Source organism: Lissotriton helveticus, chromosome 10 (genome assembly GCF_964261635.1).
Source record: "Lissotriton helveticus chromosome 10, aLisHel1.1, whole genome shotgun sequence".
Lineage (NCBI taxonomy): Eukaryota > Metazoa > Chordata > Amphibia > Caudata > Salamandridae > Lissotriton > Lissotriton helveticus.
Window position 1 is genome coordinate 668146779 of NC_136071.1, and position 20597 is coordinate 668167375.

General features: G+C 46.6%; 1 protein-coding gene across 1 annotated transcript in view; it reads right to left on the reverse strand.

Moving 5' to 3' along the window:
- WDR48 (WD repeat domain 48) overlaps positions 1-11130 on the reverse strand; it is a 469392-nt gene extending 458262 nt beyond the window's left edge. Inside the window, exon 1 of the mRNA XM_078663202.1 lies at positions 10998-11130. Within this exon, the coding sequence (XP_078519328.1) occupies positions 10998-11072 (75 nt within the window). The 5' untranslated portion in view covers positions 11073-11130. The remainder of the gene's footprint in view (positions 1-10997) is intronic.
- Between the last annotated feature and the right edge of the window lie 9467 nt (positions 11131-20597).

Sequence of the window (20597 nt, forward strand, 5' to 3'; positions counted from 1 at the left end):
AAACTAAATTGGGCTGCACTCTTTTTTCAGTGGGAAGATTAACCCACTATGCCATCTCTCAAACTATTTTCTGGCTAAATCTATCTGCCTCTAATGGGAGTGGAATAACATTCACTGGCATTAATGGAGCTTACAGAAGTCTGTAAATTAGCTCAACGGTCAATTTCACTTATGTCATTGTTAGACCTGGCACCATTGGCGTGGGTCTCCCTTCCATTTTTGCTGTTGCCTCATGTGTTTTTGCTGGTGTTAGATGCTTTGGGCACTGTGCCACTGCTGTCCAGTGCCACAGTGCGAGTGCTCCCTACTGTAAATTGATGCATTGATTAGTGGTTCCATGATTGGATGTTTGGTTTACCTGTTAGACCCTAGTACAGTGCACTGAGTGTGCCCAGGGAGTGTAATTCCAAATGCTGCTAGTGGGCTTGCAGCACTGGTTGTGCCACCCACAGAAGCGTGTCTAAGGTCTGCCATTGCAGAGCCTGTGTGCAGTCTGGTACGGTCATGCTGACTGGGCAAGTGCACCCACTTGCCAGTCCCTAAACCTTCCCTTGACTTCATATTAGTCATCCCTAATGGCAGCCAGTAGGGGTGTTCAAGAGGACCTGGAGCCTGAGAGGGAGACCCAGGAACCTGCCTTAGAGAGAAGAGGCAGGGGGCGCGGGAAACCGGCCTCCAAAGTTCCCACGGTCCAGGAGGAGGTAGAACCTGAGGGGGATGCCCTGGAGCCTACAGGGGAGCAGGTAGCTAAACTGGGGGACCTGCCTGAGCTGACCCATTGGCAGCAGGAAGGGGGCCCCCCCAGGGAAGAATTCTGCAGGGAGCAGAGAGAATGCCCTTCTACTGAGGGATTGCGGAAGCAGGCTGCAAGCCAGGCAGCAGGTGATCAGTCTGGGTCACATTGGATCTACTGGGAGAATGGTCTCCTGTATAGTGAGCCTAAGGTTGCTGAGCCTGGGTCAGCCCGTGTGCTGGTGGTACCCCAGAGCTTCAGAGCCTTCCAACTGGGGCAGGCTCATGATGTGCCATTGGCAGGACATTTGGGGCAGGACAATACCTTTGAGAGGCTTGTCACCCACTTTCATTGGCTACAAATGCGCAAGAGTTCAGACACTCACTGCAGGACCTGTCAGACTTGCCAGGCAAGTGGAAAGAGTGGGAGGAAGCAGAAGGCTCCTCTCCAGCCATTCCCTGTGGTCAGTACCCCCTTTGAGCGGGTGGGGATTGACATTGTGGGGCCATGGACCCCAAGACAGCCATGGGCAACAGGTTCATCCTGGTCTTGGTGGACCATGCCACCCGGAAGCCATACCACTTAGGACAGTGATGGCCCCCGTGGTGAGACGAGCACTGATGGGAATTTTCTCACGAGTAGGATTCCCTCGACAGGTTTTGTCTTACCGGGTCACCAACTTCATTTCCAAGTATATGAAGTCCCTGTGGCAGGAGTGTGGGGTAACTTACAAGTTTACCACTCCTTACCACCACCAAGGAAATGTGTTGGTTGAAAGGTTCAACCGATCCCTAAAGGGCATGATTATGGGTCTTGAGGAACCCTCGAGGTGTAAGTGGGACGTCCTCTTACCATGCCTGTTGTTTGCATACCGTGAGGTGCCACAGAAATCTCTAGGGTTCAGTCCCTTTGAGCTTCTCTATGGGCACCTGGTCAGAGGACCTCGGAGTCTGGTCAAGGAAGGCTGGGAGCAATCTCCCAGGAAACCTCCCCAGGATGTATATAGCTACATGCTGGCCTTCAGGAACAAGACTAGGTGTTTCAGGCAACTCGCTGAGGGCAATCTGGAAGCCAGCCAGGAGGGGATGAAGCGCTGGTATGACCAAAATGCCACTCTGGTAGAGCTTCAACCTGGTCAGAAAGTGTGAGTCATGGCCCCAGTGGAAACCTGTGCGCTCCAGGATAAGTGGACCGGACCATTTGAGGTTGTGGAGCGCAAGAGTCCAGTTACCCACTTGGTAGACTTGCAGTCTCCCAGGAACCCCTTGAGGGTCCTCCATGTCAACCGCCTTAAGCCCCACTTAGAGAGTTCTGAAGTGGGCATGCTCTTGGCGACAGATGCTGGGATGGAAGAGGAGACTGAGCCTCTTCCTGACCTCCTGTCTGCCACAGAGCAAGATGGGTCACTGGATGGTGTTAACCTCTCTTCCACCCTGACCAACAGAATGACTACCGCCAGTTACTGGGACAGTTTTCTGACCTGTTCTCCCTGGTGTCACAGATTGGTGTGTCCATGATGTGGACAGAGGAGACCGCTTACCTGTTAAGCACAAGTCTTACAGGGTAACTGACAGGGTGAGGGCTTGCATCAAAGAGGAGTTCTCAAAGATGCTTGCGCAAGGGGTGGTTGAGTCCTCTAGCAGTCCTTGGACCAGACCAGTGGTCTTGGTCCCAAAGGCTGCAGCGCCGGGTGCCACACCCGAACTCCGGTTCTTTGTGGACTACCGAGGGCTCAATTCAGTCACGAAGACCGACGCACACCCCATCCCCAGAGCTGATGAGCTCATTGATCGGTTAGGGGCTGCACGGTACCTCAGCACGTTTGACTTGACGTCTGGGTACTGGCAGATCGCCTTGACTGATGGGGCAAATGAGAGGTCAGCATTCTCCACACCAGATGGGCATTTCCAGTTCTGTGTTATGCCCTTTGGGATGAAGAATGCCCCCGCCACCTTCCAGAGGTTGGTCAACCAGGTGTTGGTTGGACTGGATGCGTTCAGTGCCGCCTACCTGGATGACATCGTAGTGTTCAGTGCCACTTGGGAGAACATCTGCACACCTCTGGGAAGTGTTTTAGGCGCTGCGGAAGGCAGGCCTCACGATCAAGGCGAGTAAGTTGCAGATCGGGCAGGGTTCTGTGGTGTACTTGGGACACCAAGTTGGAAGCAGCCAGGTGGCACCCCTACAACCCAAGATTGAAATCATCCTGGCTTGGGAACCCCCCAAAACCCAGACAGAGGTGAGGGCCTTTTTAGGACTCACAGGGTACTACAGGAGGTTTGTCAAGTGGTATGGCAACATTGTTGCACCCTTGACAGAGCTGACTTCCAGGAAGCAGCCAAAGAAAGTGATTTGGACTGACACCTGTCGGAAAGCTTTTGAGGCCCTGAAAGCTGCCATGAGCACTGCGCCCGTGCTCCTGGCACCCAACTTCTCCAAAGAGTTCATCGTTCAAACAGACGCTTCAGAGCATGGTGTGGGGGCTGTTTTGTCACAGTTGAATGAGGAGGGCCTAGGTCAACCTGTAACCTTCATCAGTAGGTTACTTCCACGGGAACAAAGGTGGAGTGCTATAGAGCGTGAGGCATTTGCTGTGGTCGGTGCCCTGAAGAAGCTGAGACCATACCTGTTTGGGACTCACTTCCGGGTTCAGACAGACTACAGGCCCCTCAGATGGTTGATGCAGATGAGGGGTGAGAAACCAAAGCTGTTGAGGTGGTCCACTTCCCTACAGGGTATGGACTTTACGGTGGACCCCGCCCTGGTACAGAAAACGCCAACGCTGAATGGTCTGTCGAGATTTTTCCGCCTTAGTGATGAAAACTCCCAGGAGGTAGAGTAGTTCTCCCCACATTTCAGCTGGAGGGGACACGTGTTGGACCTGACACCATTGGCGTGATTCTCCCTTCTATTTTTGCTGTTGCCTCATGTGTTTTTGCTGGTGTTAGATGTTTTGGGCACTGTGCCACTGCTGTCTAGTGCAAATTGATGTATTGATTAGTGGTTCCATGATTGAATGTTTGGTTTACCGGTCAGACCCTAGTACAGTGCACTGAGTGTGCCCAGGGCGTGTAATTCCAAATGCTGCTAGTGGGCTTGCAGCACTGGTTGTGCCACCCACAGAAGCGGCCTTGTAAAACATGTCTAAGGTCCGCCATTGCAGAGCCTACGTGCAGTCTGGTACTGTCATGCTGACTGGGCAAGTGCACCCACTGCCAGTCCCTAAACCTTCCCTGGACTTCATATTAGTCACCCCTATTTATTTCAGACATTTATAGAGCGCACTGTTACCCGGAGGTGTCCTGGCGCTGATGAAATTCTCCAAAAGGGTATGAGCCGCACGGGATTACTGTGTGAACAACCAAGTCTTGATGCCTTTCCTGAAAGTCATAAGATCCGTGGTGTTTCTCAAGGCAAAGGGCAAGGCGTTCCAGGCCTTTGTGGCCCCCAACACAAAACTCCTACCCCCCCATCGTGCTTTCCTTATGCGAGGAACTATGACCAGGCGCGAGCTCGATGATCTTAACTGTCTGAGGAGGTTATACCATTGAAAATAATCTTTCAGACAGGCTGGTCCAAGGTCTTGAAGGGCCTTAAAAACCAGACACAAGGCCTTAAAACCAATCCGCTTCCGCACTGGCAACCAGTGTAATTTCGTGAGTTCACACGACACAGAGGTGTACTTCGGAATGCCCGTCAGGAGTCTGGCTGCTGCATTTTGCAGGACCTGCATCTTGTTAAGAAGTCCCTGTTGGGCATTCAACAACAAGCTATTGCAGTAATCCAGCTGGGGTAGAACCAGGTCTGTAACCACTGTCTTTTTAATGCTTTCGGGGAGAAAAGGAAGTATCTTCCGCAACATGTTCAGAAGAAAATAAATGGAAGATGTTAAAGCATTGACCTGGGGCCTAAATGTGAGTTGGTCATCTATTAGAACCCCTAGATTCTTTACCTTTGCCACAGGAAGAGGGGGCATACCCAGCTCTTCTGGCCACCATTGCGGGCTCCAAAAGTCATTACTGAGGCAAAAAACCATAAGTTTTTGCTGTGTTCAACTTGAAGCAATTTTCGCCCATCCACCTTCCCACCGCCAACATGCATTCCTGAAATTGTAAAGCCACTCCATCTTCCCTTCCTGGCAGCACTGACACCACAATTTGTGTGTCGTCTGCGTAGGAGGTTAGATTAAAGCCGAAGGACTTAATAATTGGGGCCAAGGAGGAGACATATATATTGAACAGAGTGGGGCTTAGGGAGGAGCCCTGAGGAACCCCACATGGTAGAATGAAAGATTTAGATACGTACTCCCCCATCGCCACACTCTGTTCTCTGTTAGTCAAAAACGCATTCAACAGGTCTCCTGCTTTCCCCTGCACCCCACAGTCCTTCAACCGGTCCATCAAAATTCCATGATGGACCGTGTTGAAGGCTGCGGAAAGGTCCAAAAGGACCAGTGCAGCTCTACCCACTAGGTCCATTACTCCTCTAATTTCCTCAGTTGCTTTTATTAGGGCCGACTCAGTACTATGGCCCACTCTGAACCCGTGTTGAGAGGGGTCCAGGGCACAAGTTGTGCCCAAAAACACACTGAGTTGATGATTCATCATCTTGTCCCTATGGTAGGCCCACTGGCAGGGTGCATTGTAAGTATAAGGTAGGACAAGCCCTGTCCTAATAGTGAATTACAGCCATTTTCGTTTTTCACTATTGCAAGGCTACCTGTTCTCCATAGGCCAGAATGGGCTGCTAGATTACTACATGTTTATAATCCTAGCAGACTCAGAGAACATGGTAGGAATTCTAGTTTAGTATGCCTGGACTCAGAATAATGAAGTACATCTTTTAGTGAAGTTTATTTTAATATTCTGTGTCTGCAAATACCAGTTTTAGAAAGTAGGTATTTGCTTGCCTAACCCTTAAAGCCTGCCTCTGCGAAGTTGTGTATTCCTTCGTCTGGTTTTGTGAGTGACAGGGCTGGGGGATTCCAAGAGACAGGCTGGGGCAGCCCGGTGGCGAATAGGGAAATCTGCACCTAGATGGGAGGGAGGGGTTGCACCTGGGACCTGAATAGGGCTGGGCCTTCCCTCTACAATGCCGGCTCCACCTCCTGTGGTGTGTTTGATGTCTCTGCCCTGCACACTGAAAGAAGAGAAGGAAGACTGTCAACAAAGTGCTCCAGGACTGTACTTGCCTTCTATAATGCTGGCTCTACCTCCTGTGGGGCGTCTGATGTGCCTGCCCTGCACTGTGAAAGGAAAGGAGAAGTCTGGTAAACAGAGTGCTTCAGAACAGGCTTGAACTGGTCACAGGCCCCTCTTCCCTCAGAGAACAAAGGATTTTGGGGTATAAGTATTGAGACCCTGATCCCACAAAATTAGATCACTTAAGGACTTACAAGACGAAACCTCTGCTGAGTAGAGGAACCTGAAGAAACTGAGGAGAGACTATTCCCAAGCTGAAGTGCTGCTTGGTGGATTGGCCTGCAGTGGTTGCCTGACTGCCAAAGAGAGGAGAAAGAACGTTGTGGCCTTTACTTTCAACTTGTACAAAGATCTCCAAGGGCTTGGAAGAGAGCTTGCCCCCCTGACCGAAGTCCCAGGACCAGTGGACTTCACCAGCCTTTGTGAATTGCTGCTGGAAACGCTGTTTCAGTGGCTGCAGAGGCAGGGAGCTGTGACCGGCTCTCACGATCAGCCCGGTGTCCGGTAGGCACCGCATCAAGCAACGTCCGCCTCAAACAACGCAACCTCTGAGATCACCGACTCCGTCCTGACACCGTCACTGAGCCATTGCCTGCATCGCGACTGGTGGACACTGCGGTGTGCAACGCCTCGCTACACCGACTCGTACTGGTCTGATCATCGCGGTCACTGCTGCGGATTTCGAGTCCTGTGAATGCATCGGAGTTGGGCATCGCCTCCCACGCTTCGCAACGCACCGCTGTCTGGACTGATCGACGCCAGCTCCCGAAGTCCGGCTCTGTCGCCGCACCGCAAGCTGGGAGCACCGCATCAAAGCACCGTCTCGCCCTGCAACGCACACCTTGGATCCACCGACTGTCAATGGGCCACTGCCTGCACCGCATCGAGGGACAACGTGTCCTGCAACGCTTCCTTTTCCTGCACCGCGACGAACACCGGAACCCACTCGCACATCGGTGCCGGCCGCCTCAAGTAAAAGGAACTGTGACTGAGTCTGTCGGAATTTGAGTGGGCCCGTACCGATGCGGTCCGCTGGATTTGCTAGACTGTTATTTCAACAATGCTGAAGCCAGACAGGGCTATCGACTCGCACAGAACCTTGATTTAAGCCTTTTAACCAGAACTCTTGAAATCTAATAGTACTGTGGATTATTTTTGTCGTTTATTGGTCTTGTGGTTACTCTATATAAAAGAATACTTATTTTTTATATAAAACCTTGTGTGGTGTCCATTTGTAGTGTTGTCACTGGGTTACTTTATGTAGTCACAAATGCTTAACTTACAACGCCTCCGAGATAAAGCCTTGCTGCTCGTGCCAAGCTACCAAGTGGGTGAGCAGGGGTTATTTTAGGAGTGCACCCCCTTACTCTGACTAGAGGAGAGGGTCCCTAATTGTCACAAGTACCTACCAGTGCCAACTAGAGACCCCCAATTCTAACAGTCATCATTATTCACAACATATCTTGACACCTTAAAAAATCCTATTTTGTAACAAAATGTTGAAGACAGTTTAGTGTCCCAATGTGTGATGTCACAAATTTACATTTCTGTTTTGCCAGTGAGCTTAATTTGAGCTTGTGGTTTCCGGTGCTTAGGATCAGTACTGAATTGCCAGCACGATGCTTATTACAGTTGAATGCATGACGGAATTCTGGATGAGTTTTTCATGCATGCCTTCCAAACTTCTTGAGCACACATTTATTCTGCATGCATGCCGTTTTAATGACTAGCCTTAGGGGGGCGCTTGATATTGAAATAGTTTAATTTACTATTCCAACTACAGTCTGCGCAACAGTAGGGAAGGTGTTGGACTTTAATTCCAACACCACTTCACCATTCCACCCCCGCAACTTGTGTGCGCAGAACTTTCCTATTTACATTTTGAATTGTGGAAAGTTTAAAAAGATAGTTTTGATATTCTTAAATGAAACACTGAACATAGTGCATCTAATACCAAGTCAGCACATTTAAGTCCAGAATGTAGAAATGTCCGCTGGCTGGTTCACAGTGATTGTAAGGAAGCTCTAAGTCCGTACTAATAATTAATGTCAGTTCTTAGCACCAGTCTGAAAAAGCTGGTGATATTCATCTAAAACCGGAAAAGAAAATGAACTATGTGCAAGTTAATACCAGTTATCAGTCGTCATTCATTACATTATTTGTAGAACCCTCAGACACTGATACAGTCATTAAGTTTCTGAGCACAGTGTTTTTAATAGAAGGCGCTCCTAAAGTCATCATCACAGACAATGGCACATAGTTCCTCTTGGAACGAATGTGTAAATTCATTTAGGACATAAAACATTTGAGAGAGCTGCTGTACTAGCTCACTTTAAATGGGTTTGGTGGAGCGTGGAAATAAAATATGAAGGAGGGTATACAAACTGCTACAGCTGCATGGGTGGATGTGAAGGATTTTATCAAACAGAATGTGTGGAATTACAATACCTCTCCACATTGTACCACAGGGGTCACACCTTTCTAGCTGATTAGAGATAGGGAGGTACATACTTCTATGTTCCCCTCATGGCTGAAAGAAAAGAAAGGGGATGCTAAAATTGGGAAGCATGGTACAGAAGCGATTGCATCAAAGCTGTTTATGAGACAAGCTACCATCAAATGTGACTTTGACAGCAGAAGTCTGCCATGACGAATGTGTTAATTGTGACTAGGTTTTTATTAAGGAACCCATCAAAGTTAAGAAGGGGGGGGGGGTTACGTTTTTCATGTTTGTACAAGTCAGCAAACTTAACAAAGGTAAGCATTTATCACAGGGAAAGTTAGGTGGAACAATAGACAATTGGTGAATTAACACCAGAAGAAGGTAATATCAAGCGACAAAAGAAAAGTATTGTATCCTTACATGACCATGATTGGGTGCATTGGATGCAGTCAGACTTTGAGCAAAAGAAGAATGGTGGACAAGATGGTGCAGCTACTGATCAAGTGTTACCCACTAAACTGGGTCATGATGACAGGCCCTGTAAATGTAAAGAAGTGGGGCTAGGATCACGCATCAGGAAGGTTTCCAAGCAGTCTGATGACTTTGTCAGGTATTAGACTTAATTGCATGTTTGTTGTTTTTGTAATTACAACTTAATGAGTAAATAAGGAATTTGTTGTTTTACTGCATTATTTTCACGTTTGTAAATCTAATAGCTATTTTGGGCGGGTTAAAAGGGGGAAGGTGATGCGATGCATGTGGCGAGTCTCAAGGTATCCCTCGAAACACTCAATGTTGTGATTTGTATTTTCACACGTGCATGGAGCAATCACGGGAGGGAGATTCGAACGGGAGCTGTAGTTAGACTCTGTGCCAGGTGGATGAGACATTTCGTCAATGACAACAATTAGTAAAATAAACAAGCTCAGCGTTGTTGTGTCTTCGTAAAGTTCCTTACCACAGTGACCCCGACAGCACTCATTAACAGTGAGCCCCAACATAGGCGTGTGCACACAACTGCTCCAAGCCATCTAGTTAGCACATCAGGAAAGATTTACTAGCTCATCAGGAAAGCTTTACTAGCCCATCATTCCCAAGCGACAGTCCGCATTGGACAACTCCTGGCACTATCGCATGAACAATATGGCTCCAGGTGACAAATGCACTCTCTAAAACCATATCCATTCTTAGCCCTGTACCAGTAGTATTTATCAGCCACAACTTCAGGGCCATCATGTTCTCAACACAGCTCTTAGCTATCTATTCAGCTAGGTGTGTGATGGCTCAAAGCCAGTCCTAACTCAAATTATACTAACACATGACCCTAGACTCTAGGGCCTAGTAACAGATCTATTTTTAAACAACCAAAAGCATTACACATACAATACGGTATCACATTATTTAATTAACAAACATTTGACACCTCGGTGGAACATCATTCAAATCATAGGACCACATCTACATTCTGTCAACGTTCTACAAAAAGTAACCATCCCGAAGAAGTGATCTTAAACATACCGTGCACACAAGCACTTAAAACGAACACTTGGGCCAAGCAATGGACAACTGTTTACCAAAGCCGAACGAAATTAAAAAGGTATTATTCAAATGCATCCATTCAAATTCTGCTGCTCCACACAGGATCAAGCTGTCCACTTACAGTGGAACTTATGACGAAAAAATACATTAATCCACCTTAGTCTTGCAGCCCAGTGTCCACTAGAATGTATCCATTAATTGTGAGGGGGGGGGGGGAGAAGAGAAGAAGGAAAGAAGGAACACAACAAGTACGAAACGCAAACAACCCCAATATCAACAGCCAACTCTAACTTCAGTCAATGAGAATGCAAGAAACAAAATAAAAGGCGCAGACACCAAAAAAAAGCTTAGGAACCGAACAAATGTTGGGAATGTGATATACAGAAGCTTTTGAAGTAAACATAAATCCATATACACCAACACTCCCGGTTTCGGGACGCAACTCAGGATTTTCAAAACAAAAAAAAGATTCGTCAAGTTCGTGGTTCGTCCACTTAAAGTGAATGTACAGCGTCGCCCACTTAAAGTTAATGTTGAAATCTGCATCTCTGTGTTTGTCTCCAGATCTTCCTCTCAGGACTTCGCATGTGTTATCATATCTACCGTGCATGTCAAGACATTTGATTTCCCATTGCAGGTAAGGGCAAGAACAGCCCAGCATATTCCCTGCTGTTAACTGAAAAAACAGGCTAGGAACAAGTGAACCTCGTATCAGCTGACAGCTATGTTCTGCTGTTATTGTCAAGCAACTGCCTAGAGCCCCGCGCGTGTTTTTAAATGTCCTTGTTCTGCTTCCATGCACCTGCTTTTTACGTCATACCCAATACTCCAAAAAGCAGCTTTCAACATTCCCATCTCACGCACTACACATCATACCACTTCGTTTTACGGACCCTGCACTTGTGACGCTTAAATAGTACGTATTGCTACATAAACCAAACACTGTTTGAATATATGACCACCTGCTAAGCATAAGCCTCCACTAGCACCTCCGCATGCGCAATATTCCCACCACAGCACGAAGAGTCGGCCAACTATCTGCCCTCGGCTTCAGTGGCAACACGCATGTAGCGCCTAGTACCTGTACTTTTCTCCTCCCGGCCGTATTCTGCCTATGATGCGCAGCCATCTTACTAGGGGAGCGACTCGTTCCCATCACAGGAAACGACGCAGAACCGGCGCATATGTGACGTATCACACGTCACGGACGTATGGACCGCACAAACACTGTTTGGATTTGTGCTTTTCCGTCTTCAGTGACAGCCTAATCCCTGATTGGTCGACTGTAAGAGTTCCTACTGGGCTGCTATTGGTTGATATTGGCGCGAAGTGAAGCCGACAAACCAAGATAAAAACATACATCTAACCAAGAAGGGGTACAGTTTGAGAGGGTAGTACTGTGCTCGACTGACATACGGTTCCTTAGAAACAGACTGAAGTGGTAGAGAGAAAGAGTAGGGGGACAGACTATGGTAGAAAAGGTCTAGATCCTGTACTGTAGGCTAAGCAACAACAACAACAGGGTCCGAAGAGTTATTATCGTTTCGAGAGAGGGTGTAGCGTAGTAGAATAATCGGATCCAATTGTGGTCGAGAAGAGGGCTGTGGGATTTGAGGGGATTAATGAAAGCGCTGGCTGGTGGGGTGTTTAATCCTAGTTGTGACTAGTGGGAGCTGATGATACAGTAAAGAGACGTGGCAGATTACTTAGAGTATTCACACGAAAACAGTTTGAGATGTTTTTTGGTACAGCCTTCAACCTGTCCTTGCTTTTTAACCTGCATTACTATTTAGTACTAATATTTATATAGTGCTTTCCAAGGCTTTAGGGTGGTCGGGTCCCTCCAGGTCTCAGACTCAGCAGTAATTAAAAACTGATTTTGAGCCGGTCCCTACCAGGTCCTATTCTCGGAGTGGCAGATTTAGAAGCCCCTTGCACCGCCAATGCGTCACTTTTTTTGACGCAACGGCGGCACAAACAATCAAGCCAGTTTACAACGTGATGCATCTAGGGAAATGCGTCACGTTGTAAAACCCTGCACCACATTATACCTGCGTCAGGTATAATGAAGGCAGGGTAGGCGTTCCCACGGCCATGTAGAACTGACGCAGTGAGATTTACAACATTTCCCTGCATCACTACGCCGTCACTGCGTCAAAATCCCTACGCCTGCTCAGACCAGGCATAAGGAATGACGCAGGGCTTTTTGTATGGGACTCACCTATCTGTTGTGGCACAGTGCTGGAGTAGCGTCACTTTCATGAGCAACTCCAGCAATGTGTCACTTTTGTGCCAACAGATGCCTCAGTTTTTCTGACGCATCTGTTAATCCTTGCACCATGGAGCACTGTATTGTAAATCCATGGTGGCGCAAGGACATTTGGCACTGGCGCAAGGAAACTGACACGTCAGTTCCTTGTAAATATGCCCCATAGTCTTCACCTTACAGGTAAAAAATTATCGATTGCTCAACTTCGATATTTTCAACATTGGCTGTAAAAACTTTAAGGTATACCATGTCAAAAAACGTAGTTCGGTTTATATTTTACTCGAAGTTACGTTTCCCAAGGGTGTTTTCTTTTTCCAAGATGATGTGTTTCTGTAGTTTTTTTGTGTAGCATATTCTTGTGTGGTGCATACTGTGAACTGAATAGAACATTTTCTAACATTCCCGACAAGAAATTTAGATTCTATTAAGGACACACAGGTTAGGATTATGCTTCTCAATCTTTACTATTCGTAAAAAAACAGCAGCCAATGAAAAACAGTAAACACAACATACTACATTTCCCATGAGGCTTTGAATCACACCTCTGACCAACCCATCAATCAACAGTGGTCATATACAAAATAGAGAGGTACCATCTTCTTGCCTCTTTCTTTGTGATAAATAGTCATTAGAAAAAACATAGTCCCAACGAGAACAAGCACACAGTTCCAAACTCTTAACGGAGAGTTACCAGAATCCAAGAAAGAAATCCAGATAGAAGTGGGACGTCCACTGATCCAATGGAAAAGAGGTCCTACTGCTGGAAACTACCAAATCATAAGCGATAACATACATGTCACTAGACCCGATTCAGGCTGAAAACTCCCCATTATTATTTTTGTAGTGTCTAAAAACGGCTTTATTTTAGTTATCTCCTGCCTGAAATTGCATCTTTTTCAATAGAAATCAATGGAGGAAATCAATTCCCCCAATTTCTTTTTTTTTTTTAAATGTCCCACTTTCTTGTTTTAAAATGTTGGCTTGTATGTGATAAGTTTGTTTCAAATCCGATCTGAGAAAAGCACATAGTTTGAGTCCCATCATACCTTGTTTATGAACAAAAAGGACGGACAACAGTTATCATACATAGACCATATGATGCAGTGAGACTTTTAATCTTACTTGTCCCAACGAGTGAGATAATCTTCGCCTCCGTGTCCTTAATAGAATCTAAAATTCTTGCTGCAAATGCTAGAAAATGTTCTATTATGCTGGTTCAAAGCTCACCAACGACAACAGAAGAAACATGCATAATAGGTTAATAATAAAAAATCTTAAACATGGAGTCAATGACCAGTCCGCAGCACAAAGAATATTCTCCAATCAGAACCCATAGCAAAGGATTTGGAAGCCATGGCCCCTCTAGCGGAGTGAACACCATACACTGAAATGTCAATCCCAGCTTCAGACATGACCCAACGCGCCAATGTTGCAGCTGACACTGTGATGAAGGGCTTTTGGATAGCCAGTAGTAAGGCACCAAGAGGATCAGTTCTATTACCCAACGTACGTTCTTCATAAACTTTTAAACATTTCACTACACATAATTTAGCATTGTGTGGAAAAGCAAGATAATCAACAGGATGTGACATGGTCTTCGTTCATTTAAAAATAATAAAAGAAACACCATCAAGGTCTAAGGCAAGTACATTCGGCACAAAATCAAGCACAAAAGCATAGTCAATTTAGCTGAAATTTGTTTCAATGTCAAATCCTTATTATCATGCTAAGACTCTAATAAAGATAAAACATTTGTAACATCCCATGATTGAGTGTATTTAGGTCTCGGGGGATGAGCCATTCTAATACCTTTCAGTAATTTACATACCATAGGTTGCACACTCACAGGTTTGCCATGTATAGGGTTATGTCCAGCTGATGATGCTGACCTAAAATTATTTACGGACCTGTAACCTAACCCAGATTCAGCACACTCGGAAAGGAAATTCAGAACATCTTTCAATTCGGATCCCACTGGATCCACCTCTCATTGAAGGCACCATCCCACCCAACGTTTCCATGCAGAAGAATATCATTTGTGGGTAGGAGGTGCCCAAGCCTGATGTATAAATTCAGCAGCTGCTGCAGAAATTCCTGTAACCAGGTCATGTCTCCTGAAACTTTCCAGACCATGAGAGTCAATTGGTCTTGAAGAATTAGAGGATGAGGCAAGCCCACTGGATCCCGGAGTAACTGAGGAAAAACTGGAAGGAAGATGGGAAGAGCTACAGGCAATTCCAAAAGATTCGGAAACCCCATTTGTGTCTTCCAGAGAGGGGTAACTAGCACCAGAGCCGCTGATTGACGTCGGACCTGGGCAGCCAAGCTTGCAGTCATGGCAAATGGAGGGAAGGCATAGTTCGTCTGATATCCCCAAAATTGGAGGAAGGCATCTGTCGACAAGGCCATTGTATCTGGTCTCCAACTGTTGAATCGTGGAAGATTAGCATTGAGCTGGGACACAAACGGGTACACCTGGCACGCAACCTGAGTTGACATAGTCTCCTGAAAGATGTAAGGATGGACCTTTCATTCGCTGTAATCCCTCAGGAATCTGGAGTTCCAGTCCGCTACTAGATTGTCTTTGCCCGGAAGATATTCCACCAAAACCGTGATCTTCTGAGAAAGGCAAAAATGTCAAAAGTCTTGGGCTATGTTGGTTTACAGGCGTGATCTCATGCCCCCCAAGCTGTTGATATAGCGAACCGCCAAAACTTTGTCCATCCGCAAGAGGATGCAGCAATTGATTTGATGGGAGATATTGACTTTGTGGCAAAAGAACCTGCTAGAAGTTCCAGACAATTGATATGAAGCTGACCAACGACCATCGTTCGGCGTGTTACTGAGGCTGAGGTTAGTGATCACGGCTTAGATAAATGGGAGGGGTACTCGCGTACGGAGTATGTTACATGAATGCTTTCATTTTATCGACAGTTGGATACCAGTTCCCTAATGCCGTTGAAGTGATTGAAGACCAGTAATAGAAGATCTCACAATAGAAAGAAGGTGTGTTCAAGTTCATCAAACAGTATTAGCAGATAAGTGTTGTAGTTGCAAACGCTTATGGTTTGTGTTTTTGTTCAAACCGCGCATTGAGAGTAAAGTTTGCAGTGAGTAGAAAGTGGTTTTGGGATACAGTGATTCATTGGCACAGGGGTGTTACAGAGAGCATATGATTTTTTCACATTTTCGTGGAGTGGTGGTTGGATTTTTTCTCTTTCAGCACATACTACCTTTCCTTACCTTTCAGTAACTTTGCAGGAAGTTTTCTGCATGGGGGAGTTCCACCGTGGAAAGACAGTTCCTAATACATGAATATTTAGTAAATCGATTGATATTGTTTCTTCTGAGTATTAAGATGAGAATTAACTTCCTTGTGTTTTAAGTGTGTTGTAATGACAGATGACTTATTTTTGGCATGTTTCAGATTGAATCCCCTGAAGAAGGGCCAACAGCCCAAAATACATTGGGCAACAAAGAATTAATGGAATTGTGTAAAAAATGAATGTTTTGGTTTTTGTGTTTATGTAATGTGAACATTGAACATTAAATGGTATGTGAGCCATTCTAAGCAACACATTGGAATATTTATGTTGATTTTGGATTATATGTTCATTTGAAAAAACAGTTTAAGAAAGAAAAATAATGTAATTTTACAGTGCAGTAGCACTAGCTAAAGTGCACAGTGGTCAGGTCGAGGAACTTGACGTAGGATGCTATGTATAATGCTCCCAGAAAGCTCTCTGATTTGATGCAAATATTTGCAGACGCTTGAAAGCAAAATTGATGATTCTTTGCCTTTGAAATAAAATGCTGATAAAAAAATGAAAGCAGGAATTTTTTTTTGCTAAACTACTGTAAAATTTCAGGTACCATTTCTTTGCAGCATCATTTAGTAACTGTTGTGTGAAGGCTTTCTGTCTGCGCTTCCGTTCGCACAATGAGTTAAAGACCCGTAAGGATAGATGCTAGGTAGGTTATTTTTATTGTGGTTACACAAGGGAATAATTAAGGTCCAAGGTAACACAGTTCCTCCTGGTTGGACTCCTCCCATCTTCACCAAGAGCACCGTCTGAATGGGAGTGGAGTTGCTGTCGTCTTGCTTCTGCCGCCGTCCCAAGACACGCAACCGAAAGGTGAAACCAAATAAAAATAATACCGGGTCATTTCAACTGATGGGGGACGCCACCTGGCAGTAGGATAAGGGAAAGAAGGAAGAAGCACCTAAAACCCCACACCGAGTGAGTCCTAGCATGTCCTACCTTTAAACGGATTCACTCCCCTGCCCGGGCCGTGAAAACCCCTGGAGTTTCGCCCGTACCTTGTGGAGTCAGCCTCCTCCCGGAGAGTGGCGGGGCTAAGAGCAGTCTCGTTGGCCTCCTGGCTTGACGGTCGTCTTGAGGGCCTTGTCTTCGGTCAGCTCTCTCTCCGGGTCGTCTGTTTCCCCTGGATTCCATGTCTCTGCCTCTTCTCCGGCTGGGGAACTCACTTCCGCCTCCGTCAGGTGTGCCTCTTCTCTTGTCGCGCTTTGCAACTCATCCAATAGGATGGCAGAGGGATATGTCATCAGTCCCATCCTTTGTAGATCGTCTGGAAGGATTCTCTTAAAGGGCTCCGGCCAGCCTGTGGACAGGACGAGAGTATGCCAGTAAAAGTCTCAGTGGGAAAATATGGGAGTTCCGTCGGGCATTCATCATCGGGATCCTGACACATACTCCCCCTAGGATTTCCCCGATCGGGGGAGAGAGGAAAACAAGAGAGATAGTCAGCGTTGCCCTGCTCACTGCCTTTCCGGTGGAGGACTTCAAAGCGGAATGGTTGTAGGGCAAAGAACCAATGAAGAACCCTGTTGTTACAGCCCTTGTCCCTATGCAACCAGGTGAGGGGTGTGTGGTCTGCATACAGTGTAAAGGAGCGTCCTTCCAGGTAATACGATAGATTTTCTACTCTCCACTTCAGGGTCAGGCATTCCTTTTCTATCGTAGGGTATGCTCGCTCTCTAGGGAAGAGTCTCTACTTATGTAAAGTATAGGTTTTTCCTGCTCATCACTGTCTAACTGGGAAAGGACAGCTTCTATTCCTACCCCTGATGCATCTGTCTGAAGTATGAAGGGGAGTTGGAAGTTTGGGGTGAGTAACACTGGGGAAGTGGTGAGTGTGGTTTTTAGGGTCTGGAAGGAGTGGAGTTCTTGTGCAGATGGGGACCTAAGGCGGGAGGGTGCAGTCGGTGTTTTAAGCAACTCTGTAAGAGGTGCAGCGATGTCCGAGAAAGGAGGAATAAAGCGTCTGTAATAGCTGACAAGACCAAGGAAAGCCCTCAACTTCTTTTTATCGCTATGGAACCGAGTGTCTTGTATAGCCCTAACTTTTTTGGCTTGGGGTTCTATCAGCCCTCTTCCCAACACGTACCCCAGGTATTTCACCTTTTGAAATGCGAATCTAGACTTCTTCACATTGATATGCAGGTTGGCTTCCTGCAGTTCAGACAGGATGGCAGTAAGATGGGATTGATGATCAGCCCAGGTTTTGCTGTACACAATAAGATCATCAAGATATGCTGATGAGTACCCCAGATGACTTTTCAGGAGGGTATCCATGAGCCTCTGAAAGCTAGTGGGGGCACCATGGAGGCCAAAGGGCAGCACTGTAAAATGGAATATCCCATCAGAGGTGGCAAACACTGTTTTCTCTTGGTCCCCTAGATGCAACAGAATCTGCCAGTAGCCTTTGGTGAGGTCGATGGTAGAAATATAACAAGCCTCACCTAGGCGCTCGATTAGTTCGTCTACTCGGGGAAGTGGATACCCGTCCTGTTTCGATATACGGTTTATAGCCCTGAAATCAATACAAAATGATGTACTGCCATCGGGTTTGGGGACTAGGACAATAGGTGAGCACCATTTGCTCTTTGTGGGCACCACGACTCCTAAGGCTAACATGTCTTCTAGTTCTTTTCTTAAGGCTGCTTTGCGTGCTTCGGGTACCCGGTATGGTTTTTGTTTAACTACGACACCCTCAACAATGGGTATACAGTGGGTCACCAAGGTGGTCCTACCGGGCCGATCCGAAAATTCGCCTGAGAAGGAATGTAGGAAAACCCTTATCTCCTCTTCCTCTGTGGTTCGTAACTCGGGGTTAAGGAGAGTGTTATTTACCGTGGTAGGGACTGGAGCAGTCAGCGATACTGCACAGGGTTTGTTAGGAGCTGGACCCAACCACTTCTTCAACAGGTTAACATGGTACATTTGTTTTTTTTAGATCACAGGCTCAGCATGTAGGTGGTCTTTCCTATCTTCCTTATCACCTCATATGGCACTTGCCACTTGTTCCTTAATTTATGGGTAGAGGAAGGGAGAATGACCAAGACCCAATCCCCTGTTTGAAACTCCCTCCACTTTTTGCCCTTGTCATAGTGGTGTCTTTGCTGACCCTGAGCCCTTTCTAGATTGTCATGGGCAATCTTTCTAAATTCATGAAGTCTTGCCTTTACTTGATTGGCATAATCAAGTAGGGCTTGTGTTTTGGTTCCACCCTGTTCTTCCCAGCTTTCTTTTGTGATTTCTAAAAGGGTGCGTGGTTTCCTACCAAACAAGAGTTTGAACGGGGAGACTCCCAGACTGCTTTGGACCGTGCTGCGGATGACAAACAAGGCAAGAGGAAGGAGTTGGTACCAGTTCCTTCCGTCCCCTGTTTGCAGCTTTTTGAGGGTAAGCTTTAAGTTTCCATTGTACCTCTCTACGAGGCCGTCCGTTTGGGGATGGTATACGGATGTTTTGATGTGTTTGATGTCTAGCTACTTACAGACCTCCCTCATCAATCGGGAAACAAATGGTGTTCCCTGGTCTGTGAGTATCTCACGGGGAAACCCCATCCTGGAAAACACTTCAATGAGCTTTTGAGATATGGTCATAGAAGTGGCAGTTCTGAGTGGAAAAGCCTCAGGATAGCGTGTGACATAGCCTACCATCATAAGGACATATTGATAGCCCTTGGTGGACGTAGGGAGAGGACCTAAAAGGTCCATTCCTATTCTTTCGATGGGGCGGCTGATCATGTGGAGGGGCTGGAGGGGTACTTTTGGAGGGGCATATAAGTTCAGTTTCTGAAAGATGACACATTCCTGACAGTGCTTCTTGATTTGGAGATATATCCCTGGCCAGTAGAAATTACTTAGAATCGCCTGACTTTTTTTCCGCCCCACAGTGGCCTGCTAGAAGATGGGAATGGGCGAACAACAACACCTGGTCTCGGAAATTAGCCGGAGCCAGTAGCTGGGGATCTGCTCCTTTTTTAGCTATCCTATAAAGCAGTCTGTTTTGTTCAACAAAACAAGGGTAGGTTTTTCTCGGGTTGTTTTTGTCTCCTATGCTCTCTGCCATGCATTACTAAGAATACTATCATTTAACTAAGCTACCCTGGAGTGTTTGTCCATAGTCCAAGGTTTAGAAGCCAACAGGTTGTTGTGAGGGCAGGGTATTGAGGAAGAGGCTTCCAGAGCCTTGGTTAAGAGTGAGGGAAAACAAGGATTATCTATCCCTATGATGAGTGGTTCGGGAAGGAAAGGGTGAACCCCTATGTTGACCGTAATCTCTAGATCTGTCTTGGTTTGTATGGTTAACTGGGCAACAGGATACTCCCTAATGTCCCCATGCACAAAACGTATGTTGACTGTCTTTCCGGGTATGATCTGGGAGGCAGGATCTATTTCTTCCCGGTCTACCAAGTGTTTACATCCTGAATCAAGGAGGGCTGTTACTCCTTGGTGGTTTACCATAACACTCAGGTAGTAAATATGTCCCGTCTCTTGAGCATGTAGGGCAGTCCGAGGAGCTTAGCTCAAGTCCATGGGTTCTTCTTCGTTTTTATCCCTTTTCTTCTGGCAGAATCGGGCTATGTGTCCCCACTCACCACACTCAAAACAGTGTGGGCTGGACATACTCAAATGGTCAGGCCTTGTGGGCTTTGGTCTGAAAGGCTCCATGGTGGGCTTGATGGGCCTTCTCTCGGTTTTAGATGGTGGGGGCCCCCTTTGCGGTTTCTCTGGCTCTCAGGTCGAGGTACGGTTTTGTGCTCAGGTAAAGGAGGTAGCCATTTCAACAGTGTGCTCCAAAGCCAGACCAGCATGCTGATGAAGCCACCTTTGGGTTCCATAGGGCAGAGCTTCTAGGTACTGTTCCAGGTAAATTTTGTTCATTACCTCCTCTATACCCGTCTCTAGTGGCTTAAGCCACCTGTCAGCGGCGTCCTTTAATTTATAGACTAGAGTCTTTGGGGTGTCTCCGGGCAGTCCCCGCTCTTGTTGGAATTTGAGGCGATGGGTCTCATCGTCCACCCCAAGGCAATCCAGTATGTATTGCTTGACCACTCCGTATACTGCAGTGCCATCCCTGTTAACTACCTGGTATGCAGCTT